The sequence below is a fragment of the Carassius carassius genome, chromosome 2 (assembly GCF_963082965.1).
Source record: "Carassius carassius chromosome 2, fCarCar2.1, whole genome shotgun sequence".
In the NCBI taxonomy this organism is placed as follows: Eukaryota; Metazoa; Chordata; class Actinopteri; order Cypriniformes; family Cyprinidae; genus Carassius; species Carassius carassius.
The window spans coordinates 46,018,797-46,044,081 of record NC_081756.1 but is presented as its reverse complement, the minus strand read 5'-3'; the positions used below and the strand labels follow the sequence as shown (position 1 = coordinate 46,044,081).

The 25,285-nt window shown below is 35.1% G+C and overlaps 1 protein-coding gene across 3 annotated transcripts; it reads left to right on the top strand.

Annotated features, from left to right (window-relative positions):
• The first annotated feature begins 1,827 nt into the window (after window positions 1-1,827).
• On the top strand, window positions 1,828-23,516 carry LOC132110775 (tetraspanin-5-like). 3 transcript variants are annotated; one of them, XM_059517712.1, is made up of 11 exons: window positions 1,828-2,197; window positions 11,219-11,269; window positions 11,529-11,675; window positions 12,610-12,780; window positions 14,515-14,640; window positions 16,455-16,502; window positions 18,984-19,100; window positions 19,178-19,239; window positions 20,607-20,693; window positions 22,128-22,170; window positions 23,057-23,516. In XM_059517712.1, the coding sequence occupies exons 1-9, from the start codon at window positions 2,114-2,116 to the stop codon at window positions 20,677-20,679; spliced, it is 879 nt and encodes a 292-aa protein (XP_059373695.1). In that variant the 5' UTR covers window positions 1,828-2,113; the 3' UTR covers window positions 20,680-20,693; window positions 22,128-22,170; window positions 23,057-23,516. The 3 variants fall into 3 exon arrangements, with proteins under 3 accessions (XP_059373695.1, XP_059373703.1, XP_059373711.1); XM_059517720.1 differs by lacking the exon at window positions 20,607-20,693; XM_059517728.1 differs by lacking the exons at window positions 20,607-20,693; window positions 23,057-23,516 and having other exon boundaries at window positions 22,128-22,173.
• The last annotated feature ends 1,769 nt before the right edge of the window (window positions 23,517-25,285 follow it).

Here is a 25,285-nt window from a genome sequence, read left to right as displayed (position 1 = left end):
ATTATTTTGTCCATTCAGTTACGTAGTGTAAGGGTGTGTTTATTGTATTTAATATAAATGTACCTGTTGAAAGTTTAAAGTCAGTGGTACTTTCAATACACTTTCAAAGCAGCTTCTCTTCCTCAATACTTGTCTATGGTTAGCAGCACTGATTTTGCAAATAATTACTGCGTTATCTATTCAATGTATATAATAGAACAAAATAATTATGTCCTTTCTTTTTTGCCTCTTCAGAGGTACATGTTTGAAAGAAATGTCTGAGTCATCCATGACTGTTCAGAGACGCCATGGAGAAAATGTTTTACAAAGGTTCGTTCAGTCTTCTTTGCAGCTTTTTATACTTGTGAATGACAGTTGTGAGTATCAGTTTCTAATACGCAGTTGTGACAGATGTTGACCTTGAAGCTGTTTTCACATATTTTCCAGATCAAACTGCAATCCACAAGGCCTGTCCTCTTTCAACGTGATGTACAGCAGTGACACAGCGGACATTATTATTAAAGAGCTAGAGAGATGTGTATGTCAGCCGACTGCTCAGACGAAAAGGACTGCAAAAATCAAACAGTTTGTGAAGAACTGACAGTTGCAGGAAAAAGTATTTGAACCTGCATTGCTTATGATGTTCGATCTGATTAAAGGAATGGTTCAAGCTTGCTCACATCCAAGATGTAGATGAGTTTCTTCATCAGAACAGATTTGGAGAAATGTAGCATTGCATCACTTGCTCACCAATGGATGCTCTGCAGTCAATGCGTGTCGTCAGAGTCCAAACAGCTGATAAAAGCATCACAATAATCCACACCAAGCGAAAAGCGAAAAGAAACAAATGCATCAATAAGACATTTTTAACTTCAAACTTGCTTCTAGCTAAAATACAACTCCTCTATCCATAATATTGCTTTCTCCAGTAAAAAAAAAAAATCATCTTTTCTGGATTGTCTTGGTGGATTCTGATGTGAGAGGACAACAACAATCGACTTGTTACTTGTGGATAATTGTGATGTTTTTATCAGCTGTTTGGACTTTGCAGAAGTTTACTGTCAGTCGGGAGGTAGATGCACAAGAATCAGGGGGTATTCATTTATCTTCACAAAATGTTCAGTTCAGGAATATTTTTTGGATTCCTGGTGTGAATCACTATCTTGAAGTCATGCTAAAATGTCTGGGGTTTTCCTGTAACTTTATATATTTAGAAATGTAATGTAGCCCACAGTAGCCTACATTTAGCCACAGGATGTCATAATAGAGCAAGAAAAAGAAGGCAGTGTTACTTTCGATGTTCATCTACAGCATGTTGTTTCACGAAATGACTGAGTTATGTAATTATTAATAACAAATAAAAGCTGTATAGGCTTATATGGATGTCAGTTTTGAATTTGAGACCATGGTGTTCAGCTTGGGAAAAGAAAAATTAAATGTCTTTCCTGGAAACAGCTGATGCTTTGGGAAAATGAAACCGAGACAATCTGTTCTGGAATTTCCCTGTAAAGTGTGAGTGGCCTTTATTCCATAGGATTTATTTTATGGTTATATAGGCCCACATATTATATGATGGAATAGGTACCTAATTTATGTTTACAATATTATGAAAAGCATATTTTTTCTTCGTCTCTCCGGCAGTTATTTCACTCTTTTTAAATGCATTTTACGAAAAGCGATCGTTCTAACCATTCACTTTTTTACATAACAAACCGTGCAACAAACAACAGCCAAAAAATTGAGCGCGCGCGCAGTTTAGCGAAAACTACTTAAGCGCGTGCCTGTGAGAGAAGGGATTGAGGCGCCGAAGCTGATTGGTTACCAGCGCTGTCAATCAAAAGCAGCCATCTCAAGTGAAAAAAAAGAGCGACGTGAAATACTAACGGAGAGAAGCGGCTGTTTTTGCGAGATTGATACACTGGGTTAAGGTCAGCGGGGTGGTTTCTAAATGACAGTCAGCCTTGTGCTTGATTTAGGCGCTGTTGAAGCTGCTCAGCATTATGCTTCTTTTATGCGGATAATGACATTACTGGGACAGTTTGACATCGGTGTCTTAAGAACGGAATAATTAACTGAACCTGCTTGGCGCTGTTTCATGTGACCCAGTAGTTTGCTTCTGGAGAAAACGAGCCAAATGATGTCAGGAATGCATTACAAGGGTCAAGAAGTCAGCTGCTGCATCAAATATTTCATATTTGGATTTAACATAATATTTTGGGTAAGAGCGTGTGTTTGTAGCACCGTGGCTTTGTTTCTAATGTGTCGGTGTTTCTTTCTGTCATTGCTCGTGAATGTGAGTGTGAAACATGCGCACGCAGTCGATGCAGCTCCTTTGTTCGTTTGTGTGAAACAAGCCGGTTTATTCTGCACAAGACCGGCACAGTTGATCGATTATTCGGGTTGAGAGGGATGCAGAAGCCCCCGGTCCTGTGTTTGTGTTAATATAAACTCATATCATTGCGATTTATCTCAGATGTTCATGACAAGTCAAGTGCGTACTTAAGATAATCGGCTTTCTCTCTGTGAAGCAATGCATCGAGCTGTCTGACTGTATGGACGAACACATGCATCTGTGTGTGTCCCGTATTGAGTACAGTAACTGGACTGACTAGAGATCACATCGTGACTATACAAATGCAGCAAGCCTACTGAAAGACCCGGGAGTAACACGTTTTGTTTCATCGTCTGAAACCTTTTTTATAATATTCCCCCTGCTTCAAATTATAGTTTTGAAATATAGAATTTGTCCCTAAAATAATATCAAGTACAAAGACAAAGAGTGATGTTGTTGTACCTATAGTTTTTTATCATGGTGAAGCCTGACACTAATAGATTGGCAATTAATTTTGTGCATTAATATACCTAATCAGATACAATTATTATTATTATTTTTTTTTTACAATTATTTATTATTCCATAGTCCTACCCCAAACTCACCACCTTTAAATTTAGACATTTGAAACCGTAAACATACAGTGGGTCTAGAAAATAATCACCCTATCTTTAAAACAATCACATTTTGTTGCCTGAAATGAAGACGGGCCAGGTTTTTGTTTTATACAGATCTATTTACTTTGATTTCAGGCTGGTGAAGTGGATTTACTTGTAGAGTTAACTGAAGTTATCATGATCTTTTTAATGTTCGACATGGATGTCATAACAGATGTCAGTAGACCAGGAAGATTTTAGAACGAGCGGTTCTAATGCATTCGTACAAATTTACCTTATACAAGCATATACAAACAAAAATCTACTTTTCTTCAACGCAAAGTTTTGTTTTCATAAAAAAACACAAGTAAAAAGTCAGTAATAAAATAACAAATAAAACAAAATTGCAAACAACAGCACAAGTAAATGCAATAGAATAAAGAGAGCTATGAAACTTTTTTTTCAAGTTTTTATTCGGAAAAGACCCATAGGTATCACTTTACAATAAGACATCATTAGTTAACTATTAACATTCACAATGAGCAATGGCTACATTTGCTACAGAAGTTATTAATCTTTGTTAAATATACACGTTTTAGTTCATGTTAGCTCATTAAATAACCTAGCTGCAACCTTGATTTTTACAACCTGTTATTAAATGTTGGAATACTTAAGATTAATGAATGTTCAGAAGAATTTTTAATTGGCAGTTTATGTTAACTAATGAAGCCTTAATGTAAAGTGTGAATGAACAATAAAGAATCAAAACGCTTTCAAACAATATCATGTTGTAGTCCAGATTAAAATGTAAAAAAAGTTTGAAAATAAATAGCCTATTAAGTCTAAATATTTAAGTATTTGGCACTGTGAAGAACACCATAGTGAATACACATATCTGAATGACTATTTAAATATATTTACGTAATTTTTAGAAAGTAGTGCAGCTGCTTTATTTATGGGGTTTCCAGGATAAGGACTGCAGTTTCTGCAGTTTAGCGCCCTCTGCTGTCAGAGAGTGAATGTGCTTTCATTCAGCGCGTCTCACGTGTTCCTCATGTGCTTCTCATGCGTGCTTGTTTACATCAGAGCACACCTTCATTCAAGCAGCATAGAGGCAGTGTTGTGCATTTTTACCAGTTGATGGATAAGTATTCTTAAAATGAATTCCAAATTCTGAATAATTTGTAATATATGATTATTCACGGTATTTAGAAGTGCCCACGATAACAATTATCGTGCATATTCATTACCGTGATATGTCGCATTACAGAGTACCAGCACGTCTAGTATTCAGGCAAGAGCAGAAAGTCAGTCACCTCCAGGATTTTGCGATCACCAAATTTAGCAAATTTTTTCAGAATTTGTGTTTAGACGCGTCCCGTGACATCATCGCAATGTGCATTCAGTCATTGAAAGGTTGTTTCTTTAGTTTCTCAGAAAAGGAATGAACAGCCTTGTGTTCTCATCATAACCGATGTACAAAAGCTACACTGGATAAATGAACCGAAAGCGGAACGAATCTGCACTATTAGTTTGGGCTAGACAGCACAGACCGTTTATCTGCTCGAGCCACAGCTGTGGGCTGACCTTGATCACACAACAATGATGTACACAGCGCTGAGAAATACAGTGAAGAAAGCATCTCTGTTAATTCTTGTGAGAAGCATTCAAATTCAGCACAGAATTCTGTTAAAGATACAGATATCAGAACAAACGCCACTGATGTGGAAACCAGGAAAAACTTTTGTTCAATAAACACAAATCTCCTCCACCGTTCACCATTGATTTAACGCAGTAAAACTATAGGAACAACTTGTGGCAGAAAGGGTCTAATGTTTTAGAGTGTTTTCAAATGCTTCACACAATTTTTCCCAGCACTTCAAAGCTTTAAGTATTACCAAATTTGAAAGTTATTTTTAATGTGATGATATTTATTAATCTTTCATAGGTTTCCCCATGTATAAAACTAAACGTTTTATAATGTAGGAAAGCAAACACTTATTTAAAAAAAAAAAAAAAAAAGATATTAAATGACCAATAGTAGATGGCTGCAGAGGAGCTGCCTAATATATATATATGTATTCATTAAATTATATTTAGACATTATGAATGACAGTAATAAAAGTACATTTTATCAGATGTAATATATTTATTACATCTGTAAGACGCCTGCTAAAGATCTGGGAATCATTGTAGGCCACAAAAATCAGAAAACAATTCTGCGAAATCCTGGAGGGACTGGAAAGTGATTTTCTTTGACAGACATGACAGACAGCAGCAGGAATATTGGACAGTGGTCCCTTTAAGAGTTTATCCACGGCCCCAATATACTGTTCTCTTTCTCAACTATTTAACGCCCCCAAACTGACTGTGTTTAACTGCATACTCGCCAAGACGCGCAATTTGACATAATTTTTTATGCATTTGAAAGTTTTAGCGTATTTGTGGCTCAGAAGCTGTTTGAGACTGAGCGTGGCTTGTGTGGTGGTGTGCGCACTTTTGGTGCAAGCGTGAAACCAGCGGGAATTACTAAAATAATGCACAGTACAAGCACTATATAACCGGAGCGAATGAGACGTGTGTGAGAGAGAAGGGGTCGTCGGAGAGAAGAGAGCGAGAATGTGCAGCTGACATTATTGCCTGTGTCGTTGGAAACAAAACGGATTGGCTCGAAATCAGAAGGAAGTGAGATTGATCGGCCCGGATTAGAAAAATCGTCCGATTCCGATCCCTGGCCAATCGATAGGTGCATCTCAAAATTTTTGTGTTGCAGTCTTCTGAGGATCTTTTGGAGCATCCAGAATTGCCATTTGGCCTTTTTAGACTAAACAAATATGTCCAACATATTTGTGATATCTATAATCAAGTGGTAAATAACGATGGTGTCCAGTGACTAAATGTTGTTGCCGTGGTACTTCCTTGATTTCTCCGAAGAGAAAGAATTGAGAATTGTTTGAATTGATTATACAACTCCAACAGTCCTAGACTTTTAAAAATAAAGGTTCTTTTTTTTTTTTGCATTGTCGGTTCCATGGAGAATCTTTAACATCTACATCAAAATTCCATTGCACTAAATTTCTTTATAGCAGAATATAGAAAAAAGTTTTTAGGATTACTGAAATGTTTTTCACGCTAATTAAAAATTATTCTTTTTAAAGAACTGTTCTCTGAAAGCTTATGTTGGGAACCAAAGATGGTTCTTCCATGACATCTCTGTGAACACCTCAATCCAGGGTTTGTGACACAGCTTACACGTAAAGTATTTTACTGAAACATGAAATAATGAAAAATGACATTTCTCAGAGTGCAGCGCTCAATAGTTTTGTACAGTATAGCTGACATTACCGACACCCCTTAAGGTGCTCAGATAAAGCAGTAAACAAACCCCCTGAATCGATGTATTCATGGATATATAAATGAAAATCTCTTTTAATTGTGTACAATATATAGCTTCGCTTTCACAAGGAAACACACAACGACATGGCGGCACGGCAACAGCGAAAATAAAAGTTATGCCTTCTTTCTTTGCGTGAACATTTGGGCGGCGTTATGCAAATGATCCCACATTGTGATGTAGACATGTGTGGGCGTGTTAGAATGAGCTGTTTTTAGTCTTTTAGAAAGAAGATCTCTTTGGATTTGAGACTTTAGTCTATGCAACTTTACAGATCTTCTTTATGCACGAAGAGGTTGTAAGACTCCAAAGAGAAAAATTTAAATCGCATCTCTCTCTAATTCTCTTTAGTGTCTTTCCATGCCCTGATTGAATCTGACGCTGATGCCATACCTTTCAGACTACTTGAGCTAGAAAGGTTAATGAAAACATGCAAACAGCCAAGGAATATACATTTATCCATGTATCAGTCCACAGAGACATCGAGAAATGGGTGTATGTGGAGCCTTAATATCACAAACAACACTCTGTGATACTGAAAAATCTGCATGTTTTCCGGTTCGCTCCATTGTGCCGTGTGAAGTTGAATGGGAATGAATGGAGCTTGTATGCCACACAACTTCTGTCTGTTTTTGTAATCAAGCCCAAGACACTGAATTGTCCTTAATGCGTCACACTGAAGGTCTCCCACTATTAGCAAATTCATTTACATAATCTTTTAAAAAACGAGAGGAACTTCAGGCTTCTTAACTTAACTACTTTTAACAGAAATACTATGCTGGTCAACTAGCTTCACTATATGTAAGACCAGGGTATTCTGGTCCACCTTCACAAAACGAAATATATTCAGTGTGGAATAAAAAATAAAAATAAAAAAAATTATGGTAACACTTTAGTTTACACTTTAGGGATCAATTCTCAGTATTAACTAGTTGCTTATTAGCATGCATATTACTTGCATATTAGCTGTTTATTAGTACTTATAAAGCAAAACAAAGATTATTAGAGTATGTTAAGCAAGAAAACACTTTGTGCTAAATTTAATCTAATTCAAATGCTGCTTGCCATTTCTTTGTAATTGTGAAATTTACTAGTAATGTCTAAATGGAAGTGAAAGTAAATCCCACATCTAATTTTTCCAGTGTGTTAAGTCTAAATACAGGACCGATTGCACAGTGTCCAAGTCTTTTAGTAAAAGAACTATTGTATTAGAGAGACCCCGCACCCACAATCACTGTACTCTTGTCCTGCATAATACACAAAAACCCTTGTGTGAGGCATAGTCCTGCGCGCAGTGGGAGCTCTGATGATGAAACGATGGAGCATTATGAGGGACAAACAGGGTTGTTTACACTTAAATGACATGGTGAGATGTAGCTGTGAATGCTTTCTTGAATAGTGAATGAAAGTCTGGAGGTTTCTTAAATACAGGGTGATCTGACTAAAGGTCTTGACCCCACTGAAACACAGATGTCATTTTTGAAAGCAATAATGAGTTTGGAGAATGGCTTGGCTGATGTTCAGGTCCATGTGTTTCCACCCACTTCTCTTTTTCTTTATTTTGCTTTTAAAGGAATAGTTGACCTAAAAATGTAACTGTTTAAAAATTACTCACCATAAGATCATCAAAGATTTAGAGGAGTTTGTTTCTGCATCAGATTTGGAGAAATTTAGATTACATGGATCCTCTGCAGTGAATGGGTGCCGTCAGAGTGAGAGTCAAAACAGTTGATAAAAACATCACAGTAATCCACAGTTAATGTGAAAAGCTGCATGTTTATAAGAAACAAATCCATCATTAAGACTTTTTTTTTTTACATTCAAACTGTTGCTTCCAGCAAAAATACAAGTCTTCTATCCATAATATCACTTTCTTCAGTCATCTCGTCTGAATCAGGAGAGAAATATGAACAGATCAAACACCATTTACAATAGAAAACAGTCCAGAACAGCTCTAAACAAATATATGGGTGGTTTTGAAGTGAGAGGACAACAGAGGATGCACTTTTTCACTAGAGGAAATTATACTTATTTTTCACTATTATGGATTATAAACTCATATTTTGGTTAGAAGTTAAAAATGTCTTGATGGATTTGTTTCTTACAAGCAACTTTGCACTTTACAAGATGTTAACTAATGGACTGGAGTGCTGTGGATTATTGTGGTGTTTTTATCAACTGTTTTGACTCTCACTCTGACGGCACCCATTCACTTCAGAGGATCCATTGGTGAGCCGGTGATGCAATGCTACATTCCTCCAAATCTGTTCTGATGAAGAAAAAATCCATTTACATCTTGGATGGCCTGAGGGAGAGTAAATCTTAAGCAAGTTTAAATTTTTGAGTGAACTATTCCTTTAATTTGGCCTTCAGTGTCATTAAATTAGTTTCCATTTCAGCAATACAAAATCTGCCAATGGTATAGTTGTGTCTAAAGGAACAAATGTCAAATCTCGCCCTTTTTTTGTAAGCATTACAGTTCATGTGAACACAGCATTTATGTATTTCAAAATAAATAAAATAAACAGAGTTTATGAAGGAATAAGGTACAAACAAAGGCAGTGTTTTCCAGTTCTTTTCTCAGTTTAATGGAAAGAACCAGATGTCTGCTCAGATTCCACCATTTAAGAGCAGACTGCAGAAACTGTGTCCGAGAGTGTAACATGAGAAGCTGTTGAAGTTAAAAACAAGACCTTAAGAGTGAGATCTGGAGGTTAGCACGCTTTACAGTCATGACCTAATGTTTGGCCAGACTGAGGGAATCTGATAAAATGCTCGATGACTTTTTTTCTCTCTAATGTTCAGCATTGGCTCACTGGGAAAGTTGTTTTGAAACATTACTGTGTGGAGAATAGTAATCTGGGCTCATTTGGTAAGAGCTGCATATAAGCAGATAAGAGTTGCATTGCTATTTACCGACACATTGAAGAAAAACCGAAAATGTACCTGAGACCAAAACACCTTCTAAATCCACTGAGAATTAAGGGCTGTGCACAGCAAGACAAAAGATTGGAGCAAAAATTTGAAGAACATTTAAATTTGAGGGAACATTCGTCACTGACACAGAATTTCTACAGAAGGGGTGTTTGAATTTCTTTTCCATTGCACTACGAAAACCACTGGTCATACAATAGATTCATGCTTTTGGTCACATGCTCAAAATTCTTTTCATAATAATGGACAACAATTTGTTTTTACATTCAGAGGGTATTATTACATACAGGGCCGTCGCTAGTGGGGTGAAAGGTGGTGACGATTATAGGGGCCCACGGCCGAGGGGGGGCCCCGGCGATCTCAACCGACTCTAAAAAGACGCTCAGGACAGTTGACAGGACACTGCTGCGTGTCGTCTCGAAAGCTTATAATTTTCACGTTTTTTTAAGCCTTGCCACTTGCCAATTTAAACATTCAAAAGTGTTTAAAGCATTCAAACGCAAGACGCAGAAAAGCTAAACTGAGTAGCTGGTTACTCGCTAAACAGTTGAGAATAAAATCGGATGTGTATTATATCGGATGCATTCATTGTCTCTTAAAGTGACCGCGCCTAATTTAGCTACTGCTGTTGTAATATTAATCCAAAAAAATGAAAGAAAGGAAACCACTCCCAACTCTCGACTGAATTACTTTGTAGTTTTAACAAGAATTAATGCATAGGCAAACCAACAAATATTCAGACACCAGATATCATTTTTGATATTGTTTTTTTTTTTTTTTACTAGTACGTGCGGGGTACTAACCCTAACACTATAATGAATTTATGTAAGTGAGTATAGCAAAATAAAGTGAACTGTGGCATATTATACCCAAATAAATTTTCATTCAGCGGATTACTAGTGAAATTGATTAAAAAACATTAAAAAACATTTTTGGGACCAATTATTGTTCAGACACTTTGACCTCACCATGTTTTGCTTACGTGTTTTTTTCCAGAATTGCTAATGCAACCTTTTAACACCACAGACTGAACAAAATTAATCATTGCTTGGTAATTGGTCAACAAAGTATTGACAGTTGTCTGAAGTTTTCGTTTGATTGTAATCCATTACATATCTTTCTATCAAAGTTATCTGATATTAAGATGATATTAAGTTTAATTTGTTCTGACAGTCTAACTCTGAGTTCTTGTCAGATTTCATTACCATTTTCTAAACTAGAGCAAATAAACTGTGATAATGTGAGAAATGTTGAAGATGTCTGAATACATTTTGGTTTGACTGTAGGTATATTACACTTTTACAGTGAAGACTATGCAGTGATATTTTACATTTAATTTTTCAGTTTCAGTACCTAGACACTTACAAACTTGAAAAAATTTAAACACTGTGTAAATAGCACAAACAAATAAACAGAACGAACATACAAATTAAACCATTTCAAACAGGACCCATTGGTACAACCTGCACATAAGTTCCTATATTTGTGGGTTAAATAACCACTTAGAAGTTGAGTTTACCAAAAAATGAAAGTTCTCTCATAATTTACTCACTCTCATGTCATTTTTGCTTTCTTCTGTTGGACACGAAGATATTATGAATGAATTTGGTAAGCACACAGTTCTGGTACCCATCGACTTCCATTATATTTTTATCCACACAGTGCAAGTCAATGGTAACTGAAGCTGTTTGTGTATCAAAATTCTTCTTCATTTGTGTTTTCTGGGTGAAAGGAGGACCTCATTTTCATTTTTTTGTAGACTTTCCCTTTCATACTGATTTATTATGAGTAATTTAAAATTGAATTATCAGGCATAAGTATATCTGACAACGTTTTCAACAATGTGCAATGCATGCATACTGTAACATCTAAAAATGTGTTTTAGACTTTTACGACCTTTAAAAACTTCTTAATCTTCTTTGCTTTCTTAAAAATGTTCATCACGTCTGAATGAATTAATGCCATATCTGTCTTGTTTTATAGTTGCTTGGGATGGCTTTCCTTGGAATCGGATTATGGGCTTGGAGTGAGAAGGTGAGAAAAAAAACCCAGTCTAATGCATAATCCATACTATATATATATATATATATACTTATTGTGATATATTGTGTGTCTGTGTATGCTCAATCAATTTCTGTGCCATACTGAAACTACACTGTTTCTGTTTATAATGAAATATTTGCCAATATTTGTATCTACCGTAATTGCAAAAAAAAAAAAAACACACATTTGAAGCAAATTCTCAAGGTTCTGGGAAGCAGTTCAGCTAATCAGAGCTCTGTGTGTTCTTCAGGGCGTTCTGTCTAACATCTCGTCCATCACGGATATGGGTGGATTTGATCCGGTGTGGTTGTTCGTGGTAGTTGGAGGGGTGATGTTCATCCTGGGTTTCGCTGGCTGTATCGGGGCCCTGAGGGAAAACACCTTACTGCTCAAATTTGTATGTTTTCAAGTTTTGATTCATATTAGGTGTAGCCTCCTGCAAAACAGATTAGTTAGGTGCTTTTTTTTTTTACATGTACATCCATGGGTGTTTCTGCAACTATTAATAGATGCAGGACAAATATCTACCAGAAAGTGCAATGCACAGATTGCTCAAATAGTATAAACAGATTTTAGACACAGATACACTCTCAGAAAAAAGGTACAAAAGCTGTCACTAGGACAATACCTTTTCAAAATGTACACTTTTGTACATTTTAGGTACTAATATGTACCTTTAAGGTACCAATATGGACTGTTTAGGTACAAAGGTGTGCCTTTTGAAAAGGTACTGCCCCAGTGACAACTTTTGTACCTTTATTTCTGAGAGTGTAAAATATATATATCTGATATTTTACTTGTCACTTCTAAATGCAACACCTCTTAATGCAAATTATTGTAAAATCACTAACATACACTAATCTGAGGTCTTTTTTTTATTATTTTTTTTTTATTAGTTTTTTCAATTTTTTAACCATTTTATGTATTTAATAAATAAACTAGTATCAATGCATTTGTTACAATCATTTAACAAATAAATTTACACTATACAATCTAAGTATGTAATTAATAAAGAATGTTACTAAGTGACATTTCTGTAATAAAGCAATTAAACACTGTATGTTTGTGTAATTGTTTTAATTTCCGATTGCAAAAATTCAACTGGTGCCAATGTGTTTTGGTAACAATAATAAAAAAATACATTTACTAAATTTGCACTATTACAGTCTAATTGACATTTTTGCAATAAAGCAATTATTTATTTTTATTATTATTTTGGCTTTTTATTTTATTATTCACAACAGAAAAGAAATACAGCGGTGGATGAGGTATAGAGGTAAAATGAGTGTTAATATCTGTAGTAAAGTGTATGTGTCTCTCTCCTCTCCCAGTTTTCTGTGTTTCTGGGGATAATCTTCTTCCTGGAGCTGACTACCGGTATCCTGGCCTTTGTCTTTAAAGACTGGATTAAAGATCAGCTCAACTTTTTCATCAACAACAACATACGAGCCTACAGAGATGACATTGACTTGCAGAACCTCATCGACTTCACTCAGGAATATGTAAGATGCAGGGAAAATACACCAGAAAGTGAAAATCAGGAAAGTTGTAAACAAGACAAAAGAGAAAAAAAAGTGTACACAGTAGGAAAAAAAGCAAACTATCAGTTTATCTGCGCTACATATCTTTACTGAAGAAGTTACCATATCAAAAGCATGCATCTGAAGTGGTATTGAATTCATACAGACGCTTTAATGCAGCTCTGAGTTGGCATGAATGCATTTGCACTGCAATCATAGTTGCATAATGATAGGATATTAATGTTTTATATTATATTTTGAATTTTCCTGTGGCTCAGTGATGGAGCATTGCGTTAACAGCACAAAAGGTTGTGGGTTTGATTCCCAGGGAGAACATACTGGTTAAATAAAATAATGTACAGCTTAAATGCACTCTAAGTCGCTTTGGATAAAGGCGTCTGCTAAATGCATGAATGTAAATATAAAATAGATATATAAAGTATAAAAATAGAGCAAAAACAGACAATATTGTCAATACTAATACTAAACTCACTTAATATTAACAATTTAATGTGTGATATTGCTTTAAATTTTCATAGGTTGTAAATATAAAAAACAAGAACTCACACTGGGCAGTTTTTGTCCTCATATATTGAATTTAATTAATTTTGATGGCATTTTACCCCAAGTTTCAATTAATTTCTGTGAGAGCTTCTACAGTGTTGCGAAGTACCTATAATTATTTATCATAACTACGGCAGAAAATATAATGTTAAGTAATGTCAGTTACCATAGATTTGGCATGCCTTTTAATAACGTATAATAAAAAAAAACTTTAATATTTACATTTGAAATGTTTTGGATTTGAATGTTGCAAGGTTCAAAGTGCAAACATATCATTGCCCGTGATTTTAGTCAATATTCTTGTGGTTTGTTTCACATATAATTTTTTTAATATTCAAAAGAATTTCTTATGGAAAAAGATATGATGTCAGTCACTTGCATTAGGATTCAAACATAGAAATCAATTCTAATTTTTAAAAATATTTTATTCATTTTTCTGGCATTTTTTATTCATCATATTCTATATTTCTAATCAATATAAATTAACCAATTAAAATGTTGTTAACACTCATTAACACTAACACTCATTTTAATGAACAATCCTCACTATTTACTAGTTGCTTATTAGCATGCATATGACTAGCATATTAGCTGTTATAAAGCACATAATAATGCCTTATTCTGCATAATCATATTTGAGATCCCTTAATCCACCTTATACCTCAAGTCAAGTTTAACTAAGTTTGTAAGTATAACTTTACAAACTATTAATAGACAGCAAATAAGGATTCTGGAAACTCTTAGTTTCCTGTTAATGATATGAGTAGAAGTTTGCACTTTGCACACAGAAGACATTGTTTCCTGTGCAAAACCCTACTAAAGTTCAACACTGCACTGCAACTGCAGCTTTACTGTGCGTATTTCAAGCATTATGCTCACTACTGCAGATCTCTTTCTAGCAGATGCCTTTCCTCAGGACAGATTTAATTTGATCAGAATTAGGCAGATGCTGTCATGTTATTTATGCCACATCTGTGACGTTGATAAATATTAAACCGATACAGTCTAATGCATTCAATGCTTTCTCCGTACTTGCTTTAGGAGATGTGTCCAATAATCCAAATTATTGGAATCCTATCTCAATTTTATGATGAAAGTGCATTCCAAAACTCAAGAAATGTAATTGCATGCACAATATTTGTGTTTTTGCAGTGGGAATGCTGTGGGGCGTTTGGAGCAGATGACTGGAACCTCAACGTTTACTTCAACTGCACGGACAGCAACCCCAGCCGAGAAAAATGTGGCGTGCCCTTCTCCTGTTGCACCAAAGACCCAGCGGTAAGAGATGAATTTGTATGGCAACGGACTGGAAGTGTGTAGAAACTATGTGTCTGCATTTGCAAAAAAATGTACTCACCCTCAGGATATCCGAGATGGGGATTAGTTTATTTCTTCATTATATTTGGAGAAAAATGTACCATTGTATCACCAGCTCACCAATGGATGCTCTGCAGTGAATGGGTGCCATCAAAATGAGTGTCCAAACAGCTGATACAAACATCACAGTAATCCACACCACTCCAAGAAACCGATCCACCTTTAAGATGTGTTTACCTTCAAACCCTTGTTTTTAATGCTGTTTCCAATGAAAAAGTTGTCTCGTCTGAATCAGTAGAGAAATATGCACAGTGGTAAACAAGTTTGTGGGTAGACTTTGAAGTGAGAGGACAACATGAGATGGACTTTTTCACTGACGGAAGCATTATTATGGATTATGTACTCATATTTTGGCCAGAAGCAACGGTTCAAAGTTAAAATTGTTTCAAATTAGTTTTTCCCTTCACAATGTTTTAATTTGTAGACCGGTGTTTAGAACTGGTTTGGACTGTTTTTTGCTTGTAAACGGTGCTTGATCTGTGCATATTACCCTCCTTATTCAGAAGAGGTGACTTTCTCACTGGAGAAAGCAATATTATGGATCGAGGACTCCAGAGTATTTTAGCTGAAAGCAACGAATGTGATGTGACGCAACTGAGACTTTGTTTGAAAATGTTGCCACACAGATACAGTACTCATCATCTTGCTCCACTAATAATCCTTTTTTTTTTCTAAACACAATTTGTATGCCATGATTTGTCATGCTTCATGATTTAAGAGAGACTAAAAGCACGAGAGGGGAAAGTGCAAACAATCAATGACAAAGAGTGCAACAAAAGGGAACTATTAAACAGGATTTGGTCTACGTGAACAGAGTAAAAATAACATTTCACAGACAATAAACAAGCACTGGAAGCACAACATCTACAGCAATGAGGAAAGAAATGATAGCCTATTATGAGCTATTAACTCATAACAAATAAACACCATAGACATTAAATGATTTGCTTATGAGCTCTTCTGTGAATGCAGCGACTCATCATTTCACTTCGAGGGAAAATGCTGACAGTAATGTCACGCTTTCATTCACTAAGTTAGAATTAGAAAAGCAGAACTAAATAAAGAGTTATTTAAGTTTATAACTGTTCAAATACTTAAAGGAGTAAATAAAGAGTTTATAAATCTGGAATGTTCAAATGAAATGTATTAAAACCACTGGACGAATGAAAAGAGCAACCAGATTTTCAGAACTGACTGACTATTTATAAGTCATGAAAATTAGAGATTGACTGATATATCGATTTACCAATATTTCCCTCGATATTTTAAGCATTTTACCATAATCGGATATCGGTTTTGTAATATCGGATTCACAGATAAAAGCTGTCATCTTTTGAGAATAGCATGCAGGATCGCCATTGCAGCGCATCTGAGGGGAGACGAGACGACTATAACAACAGCTGCAGGTACATATCGGTTATCGGGCACATAAACATGCAAATAATTGGTATCGTATCGGTAATAAAAAAAAAATCTATATCGGTTGATCACTAATGAAGATTCAACCTATGACAGGCACATGCTGTTATTAGTTTGTAAGGAGGAAGACTTATGAAAAATGACCAACTAACTCCCTCAGAGTTTGCTATTTCCAGTCCTTATCTCTTCACTCCACCCACACTGAATTCTTCTGACGGTCAGCACACTTCCTTTAAGTTGAAATGTTACCATTGTCTTCAATTAATTAAACATCAGTGACGTTGACTGTTTTGCAGGAAGATGTTATCAACACTCAGTGTGGATATGATGTTCGGGCAAAATCGGTGAGTCTTGCTCACAGTATTGTGACTTTTCACACTCCCTCCATCAATTTGATGCAAAATGAAGGCAGTGTTTACCTATGGCGTTATTTTTGTGCCTCAATCCTGAACAAGTAATTGTAAGTTTTGAGCACAGAGAACTATATTTTGCAAGCACATTACATTATATTTTGAACGGAAATTAACAATCGCAAAAAAAAAATTCGCTTGAGCAAAGAAAAAAGATTCCGTGCTCAATAAATGTATTTGCTTGTTTGCTATTATCCATATTAACGTGCAGTAATAACCCCTCTCACGCAGTTTACTCAGGTGCTCTCTCACAAACGTATTCTACGATCCTGTCAAGTCTCTCTCTCTCTCTCAACCTCTTAATTCTGTGCGCGCTCAACTCTTGACACACGCTCGCTCAACTTACAACAGCGTTACAAGTGTGCAACAAAATCAACCAATCGGAAAATTAAAGGTCAATTGTGATTGGCTGTTGGTCTCCAATCAAATCGCTAGTAGAACCAAAGCCCTATCATTTCCTAATTAGAGTTCAATAACGAGAAATGAAAAAATGGCTAGTTTATTTGTTTTTCCGTTTAGTTTGACAAACGCTTTCATCTGATTGGTCGAATCGCTCCGCCTTCAGCTCGGTCTTTTCATTCTTTCAGCAGAATAAGAGTCAGTGCGAGTGAAGCACTGTAATGTCTGAAACCAACTCACTGTTAATTAGAATAATATTTGAAACAAATGTAGCTGGGCACATAATTTGTGCTGCTGCGACTTGCAATTGACCCCTTTAAATTATTTCTAGGTTATAGTATTGTATGAATATTGTCCCACTGTAAATACAGTGCAAATAGTTCTGTCTCCTTGGATAACAGTGAAGTGGAAATCAAAATCAATAATAGACTGAACAGTTCCATGATAATATGTCTGTAACATTTATTACTTTCGTCTTTTAAGTCAAAAGGCACTAGGTATGTGTGTGTGACATTAATAAATAATTGTGAAAATTAATACAGTTAAATTTATGAAATAAATTAGTAATATTAGTTTTATTACATACTAAATTGAATAATGTTTCTCTTCTTAGTATTCTTTGTTGGGCTTGAGAAAGCCAACATATATTTAAACATTATTATTATTATTTATTATAAGAGTAATTGACACAGACTAGAACTTTAATGTTTCACCAAATTCAGCTCAGATCTTCAGACTCGTCTGACTCGCGTTGCTGTATAACTGGTCAGACTTAACTTCCCAAATAATCTTAGTGACTTTTGTTACCCGAGCAATGAAGGCCGTAACACTTAATGTCCACTAGAGGGGGCGACAGGATTTCTGTTTACAGTAGTTTAAGTGACAAATATATACATGAATTTCATGTGTACTGCCATGAATATGCCATATCTGTGTACAAGAATAAACTTCACACTTCAAGCTGTACAACTTTTTAAAACTTCCCAATCTGGCTTTTTCAACCTACCTCCAAATTTGTTTTAAGATATAGTTTATTCACACTGGTTTATGCATTTAATGTTCGTCCTTCTGGAGCTTTTATTTTTCATGAAGTGTATATTCTAAGATTCTGTATATTCAAAGTATATTCTGTAAAGAGCTTTGAGATTTTTTTTTTTTAATTCGTTATTGAATTCTAAATAGGAAATGAAATGATCAAAACGTACACGAACCAGACGGGCTTTGGTTCTACTAGCGATTTGATTGGAGACCAACAGCCAATCACAATTGACCTTTAATTTTCCGATTGGTTGATTTTGTTGCACACTTGTAACGCTGTTGTAAGTTGAGCGAGCGTGTGTCAAGAGTTGAGCGCGCACAGAATTAAGAGGTTGAGAGAGAGAGAGACTTGACAGGATCGTAGAATACGTTTGTGAGAGAGCACTCATTTATTCTCATTGTATAGTCATTATTATTAATATTTTCTATTATTTGCTGTTTTCAAAATTATAATGAAATCAAACAAACGGGACTATTGGCATTACATAGAGACACTTCATCCTGAGATGCTTTATAAACAGTATTGTCAATGTGTTTTTCTTCATTGTCAGGTCCAATTTACAAAATGTATAATATTTATATTCTAAATCTTAATTCAAAATTTAAAAAAAAAAAAAAAAAAAAAGAATACAATATTTTCATTATACACAGCCTTTTTTTTTATAGAAACAGTTTTCACTTAGAAATTTCACAACTAATTACAAAGAAATGGCTAGTAACAATGAATTAAGTGTGAAATGAAGTATTTAATTTTAAAATGTACTCCATTTATATAAATATATATATATATATATATATATATACATGTGTGTGTGTGTGTGTGTGTGTATAAACAATACATAAGCATAATCCTTTAGATAGAAGGTCTGTAAGATGATATGAGAAATAAATGTAGGTGTGTTCAAATTTTAGACTAACACTATGCATGTGTAAAAAGAGGACAAATTATTGATCCTGATCCCATGTGTTCATCATTAGGACGCAGAGCAGAAGACATACATTCATGTCAAAGGCTGTGTGCCGCAGTTTGAGAAATGGCTACAGGACAACCTGACAGTAGTGGCTGGGATCTTCATCGGCATCGCTCTGCTGCAGGTGAGAACCAATGCCTTCATCTGCATTGGCTGACTGCATCTTCTGCTTCTACTTCATGCCTCTCTCTCTTTTTCCAGATATTTGGAATATGCCTTGCACAGAATTTAATCAGTGATATTGAAGCTGTGAGAGCCAGCTGGTAAGAACACACACATGCAAACTCACGACACGTTGTCTCTGTCCCTGCTCTAATTTTGCTTGAGCTTTTCTCTTTCACCCCAGTGCTTGATGCCTGTGCATCTAATATTTTACTTATAATGCAGAAGTGCCACCATGTGGACAAAACCATGTGCCCACCATGTGGACAAAACAAGAATCAGACGAAGATGATGTTTGATCAAAGCTCTCTCAGCTGAAAACTGTGAAAAAACTGTTTGCTCTACCATGTAACTTTCTTACAAAATATAATGTGCATTTTGTGCTTTCGAATTATATTTGTTCATCAGCAGAAGAAATGCCTCAAAAACTATTTATATCTAAATTCTGATGAATGATTGAGTATTAAACATTAAATGTCAGTGAAGTCAGCAAAGAGTATCTAAAAATGTTATTTTAAAACTGAAACTTTAAAATAAAAAATGTTATCTTCATAAATGCATTAAAGGAACAGTTCACCCAAAAAATGTATTCACCATCAGGTCATCCAAAATGTAGATAAATTAGTTTCTTCATCAGAACAGATTTGGAGAAATGTAGCATTCCATCACTTGCTCACCAGTGGATCCTGTGGATGGGTGCCGTCAGAATGAGAGTCCAAACAGCTGATAAAAACATCACAATAATACACAAGCAATCCAGTACATCAGTTAACATCTTATGAAGTGAAAAACTGTGTGTTAGAAGAAACAAATCCATCATTAAGATGTTATTTGCTTCACACAAGTCTTATATCCATAATACTGCTTTCTCCGGTGAAGAATTCCACTTGTCTGAATCAGGACAGAAATCTACTCATGTACAATTGAACATTTCTAAAACAAATATATGTGAGAGGACAACCGGGGTTGGACTTTTTCACTGGAGGAAGAATTATTATGGATTATGGACTCATATTTTAGTTAAAGTTAAACGTCTTAATGATGGATTTGTTTCTTACAAACAAACAACTTTTCACTTCACAAGACTCATTTATTAACTGATGGCCTGGAGTTGTGTGGATAACTGTAATGTTTTGATCAGTTGTTTGGCGTCTCATTCTGACGGCACCCATTCACTATTCCTTTAGGTGACACGCATTTAATTTGAAATATATCTGATTTGTGAAAAAAAAAGACAAAAAAAAAGGAGGTGATGTAATTTTTTTAATTTATATTTTTAGAACGTGGAATCATCGAATTCCTAATATTAGGCTTTTCAGCAAATTAGCAGAGTTCTTGTGATTTTACTCCTATCTGAACTCCTCGCGACACACACACACACATCTCCACTCACTCTCCTCCGTCCTCTCTGTCATATCCATGCCAACTCACCTCACAACCTCACTTCTCCTCCCCATGCCTTCTTCAGGGTGCCGCCCCCCTCTTTCGTTGCCCGCCGACCCCCGTCCCACTCCAGCAAGAAAGTCTCGGTGTACTCCTGAGGGAGGTTGGCCTGGTGGGTGTGAAACATGCCGGCTTGTGTTGTGTGTGCTCTCGGTGTTCTTCTAATCTAGATCATCAGCTGATGTTTATCAGTTTGTCCTCCTGCCATCACAGTAATCATTCATCAATCACTAACAACAAACCAGTTACACATTCACACGTTTAACCATCTTACTGTATAGTAAGGGTTAGGATTAGGGTTTGGTTTAGGGTTACTTGCATGTAGTTATGCATAATTAATTGTTATCATAATAGTAAGTACATGTAACGTGTAACAAGGACACCTTAAAATAAAGTGGGACCAAGTTTAAAATACCTTTTGAGTAATTATTACAGAAATAACATCCTTTTAAAATAATATGCATAAGTGCGAACTGAATGTGACGTTTTCAGACACTTCAGTGCATGTTAATTGCAATTAAATGAAAATGTATTATAGTTTAAATGTATAATAAATGCAGTTAGCTGACCTTAGCTGAACATTTTTAGATGTCAATTAATAATTACTTTGAAATATGGTTAAAGTGCAGTATGTAAAATAAAGAAAAAACAAAGAAACATTAAGTTCATAAAAATAAATATGTACGATTCTGCATTATTTTTATTATACTAATCATCTATGTATATGACATCAAATACTAAAGTTTTTCTAACTTTTTTTAATTCAGCTATCGCTTAAATTGTTATACTTATATAATATTTGTAATGACATTTTCTGTATTAAATTATGTGCAAATACAAGAACTATTTTCCTTCTTGGAGCCAGTGTTGTTTGAATATATAATTCAGGTGCTATTAGTTTTTATTAGTATTTTTAATTATAATTTTTTTATTTCTATATTTACCGTTTTCATTTTAGTTCTAGTAATTTAACTGTGTGTTTCTTGCCACTTGTATTAGTTTTCTGCATCATTATTTTTTATTTCAGTTTTTATTTTAGTACAGGTTAAACTGAATAAAAATGATAAAATGTTGTCCTATCAACAAAAATGAAAAAAATACTTTTTTTGTATTTGAATTTTATTTCGGTTTTATTTTAAGTAAAAAAAAAATCCAATCTCACAGAGATCTACTGCAGTGAATGTGAATGTGTCTGGCTCCACGCTCATCGTCATCTTAACCCCGCTCCTCTCTCCCACTTCTAGCCCCGTTTAGCTCCTCGGACCGTGTGCTCATTATAACCCTGATCCACCAGCTGGCCTTGCTGCATCCCACATCAGTCGTGCTCTCTCTAGCTGAAATCAGTCAGTCACACTGTATAGATTGCAGTTCTGATTTCTCTAATGCAAGGCCCCATTTATTAAGTTGGCAGAAAAAAATAAAGCTCTACTTTGGTTTTTATTAGAAAAGTCAATGGAGTGATGCCAACTCTTAATGAGGCCTTGCACCGTTGGCTCTAGACTTCTGTTCATGACCCATGTCTTCTTTTTCTATTTTGTCTTTGCAGTTTGTTCACATGAAATGGCAGCTAGTCGTTCAAACACTCACAGGTACTTCACACATGTATGCACTTACATAACACACAATCCTTTAAGTCAGCATGAAATGAAGGTGAATATTTCGGAAGTAAAATTCTGATATAATATTGATTTCCCACTGACTTTAATATTCTTAAAGGAGCAGTTCACCCAAAATTGAAAACTCACTCACCCTCAGACCATTCAAGATGGAGAAATGTAGCATTGCATCACTTGCTCACCAATGGATGCTCTGCAGTGAATGGGTGCCGTCAGAATGAGAGTCCAAACAGCTGATAAAAACATTACAATAATCCACAAGTAATCCACACCACTCAGGTCCATCAATTAACATCTTATGATAAGGTGTGTAATTATAAAAAACAAATCCATAACTGCATTTTTATCTTCAAACTGTTGATTCCAGCTAAAATATAAGTCTTCTTTAATACATAAAACAGCTTTTTCCAGTGAAAAACTCTGAGTCAGGAGAGAAATATGCACAGATCAAGCAAAAACAGCTCTAAAGAAATATGTGGGTTTATTTTGGACAACAAGAGATGGAATTTTTCACCGGAGGAGGCGTTATTATGGAATATGGACCTATTTTGGTCACACACAGCTTTTCACTTTACAAAATGTTAGAGGGACTGGAGTGGTGTGGATCACTTGTGGATTATTGTGAGGTTTTTATCAGCTGTGTGGACTCTCATTCTGACGGCACCCATTCACTGCAGAGCATCCATTGGTGAGCAAGTGATGCAATGCTACATTTCTCCAAATCTGTTCTGATGAAGAAACAAACTCATCTACATCTTGGATGGTCTGAGGATAAGTACATTTAAACTTTTTCTTTAATACCAACCGAACTAGAAAGATTTGATTCGTCCAAACTGTGTTTCTTTCTCTTTGTAAACAGGCCTGTGCCAGAATGGTGAACACAAGATGCCAAGTGCGCTGGATCCTGTGTGCATGTGCACCGTGACCTTTTACCATCTGTAAATAGTGCTACTTTTTTAAAACACTTATTGTGTAATGTGAAAAAATGTCTGTGTCCACAGAGTTGCGTTAAACAAAAAAAATTCCACCGCTGCAGAAGTATTTCAAAAAGCATAATTCTAAATAATCTGTCACTTTGACAAAATGTAAATACTAGGCAAAGACATATCTGAAATGTTTTTCATGTAACATGAATCAGGTGTGTTTAGTTCAGTAGTCAGGACACAGTCAAGTTACTAAACATTCCCACAATGCACTGTGTACTAATACTAAATCACATAAACGTTTTAATAACAACAAATGAGTTTATTTTGGCATAATGATTTTATTGTATTAAGCTACGCACTAAATTAAACTCGAATGCATTAGTAACTAACAAGATAATATGCATACAAAGTGACAAATTAATGTGATTAGCTACTATATAAATTATTGGTCAAAAGACACCATGATAATAATAATGATAATAACAAGAGGTCATATATGTATTAGCTGGTTACAGTTCACCCAAAAATGAAATTCTTGTCATAATTTACTCATCCTGTCGTGAGTAAACCTCGATGAACTTCTTTCTTCTGTTGAACACAAAAGAAGGTATTTTGAAGATTGAGACAGTTGACGGTAGCCATTGACTTCCATAGTATTTTTTTTTTCCAGTGGCCATCTCTTTGAGGAAACATAGGTTTGCTTAAATTATCCATATTTTAGAAAAATCATGTTTAAGAGATAAATAAATAAAGCCAGATGGATCATATTTGACTCACATTTTATCATCATATTGCACTGCATTATATATTTTACTCCCACAATAAAACCTACAGAGCTTTGATCATAAAACTAATCAAACTTTAAATATCATCTTACCAAGACATATTATTGGGAGATAAATGCATTTTATGTAATATAAATATCAGCATCTGCACCAAATTGAATAGGTTTTTTTTTTTCTCCCATGGTTTGAGCTTAAATACATCTAGGCCTATATAATAATCTGGGAAATGAAAACAATTACTGATAAAAATAGACACATTTCTTCAGTGGCGGGGGATTATTTGTAGCGCAGCCTCTGTGCAATGTTTTTATGAATTATTCTGTTAACACTGGTTCACATTTGCACTTAAATTGCATATTACATATCACTCTTAAGTATAAACGTTTGATGCAAATCTTGCAGATTATATTCACTAAAACAGTCAGGAAGTCATTCATACTTTTTATTTCGTTTTTGTAAAATGGTGTTCTTGCACTAACAAATTAAGAGATGCCAGAAAATTACTTATTCAGATGTTTATCTTTAACAAGCAATTTCTGATAAAAGAGAAAAATGCACCGTGATTGTGTTTTTCTGTAACGTACGCACTAATCAGAAGCTTGCTTGTTGCAGGTTGTTATAAATATCTGAGTTATATTTTATCATTTTTACAATGCAAACGTAGTTGTGACAGTGTAACACACTACTGTATGTACTGTAGCACTCGTGTAATTGTGCATCACTAAAACTGCTTTTAACATGGTTTATGTCTCCTTTTATCTTTTATAATTGCAATGCATTTCAAATGTGTTCATGCTTATAAAAGGAAGGGAAAATGTTCAAGAGTCTGAAGCTGAACTTTCCTCTCACTGGAGCTGAGAGGATATTAATGTTGGCTGTTATTTAGGCTGTGTGTCATACATTTATTTGATGCTCCAGCAATAAGAACAAACATTTTCAATAAATGATCTCTCGGGTTTTCTGATTAATCAAGCTTTCTGTTGAATGTTACCATTTATCCTTAAAAAGTCTGAAAAAAAGACTATATTAATTCAGAATATCTTTAGCAACAACCCAGCAAGCAGTTTCGGTTCAGATCCGGCCCACATCTGGCCCGCATGGATTTTATGCGGGCCAGATGTGGGCTGGATGTGGGCCGGATCTGTGCCAACACTGTGTTGCTGTCTGGGAAATATCGTTCCTGTGTAACAGTAAAGACTGCTGTTGATTTCCACTTAAATTAAGGGACAATTTAATATAATCAATATATAAACACGCAAGGTATATTTATGCATGCCCATTTTAGACATAAAAAAAAAACATCATGGTTTGATAAATCATTATAAAAAAAAAAAAAAAAAAAGTTAATTACGAGATTCAAAATTATGATTTTAATAG

Coding starts and splice junctions, on each gene's coding strand:
- LOC132110775 (XM_059517712.1), top strand. CDS start 2,114: ATGATGTCAGGAATGCATTACAAGGGTCAAGAAGTCAGCTGCTGCATC. Junction 11,676..12,609: donor ACACCTTACTGCTCAAATTT/GTATGTTTTCAA, acceptor CTCCTCTCCCAG/TTTTCTGTGTTTCTGGGGAT. Junction 19,101..19,177: donor TCGGCATCGCTCTGCTGCAG/GTGAGAACCAAT, acceptor CTCTTTTTCCAG/ATATTTGGAATATGCCTTGC.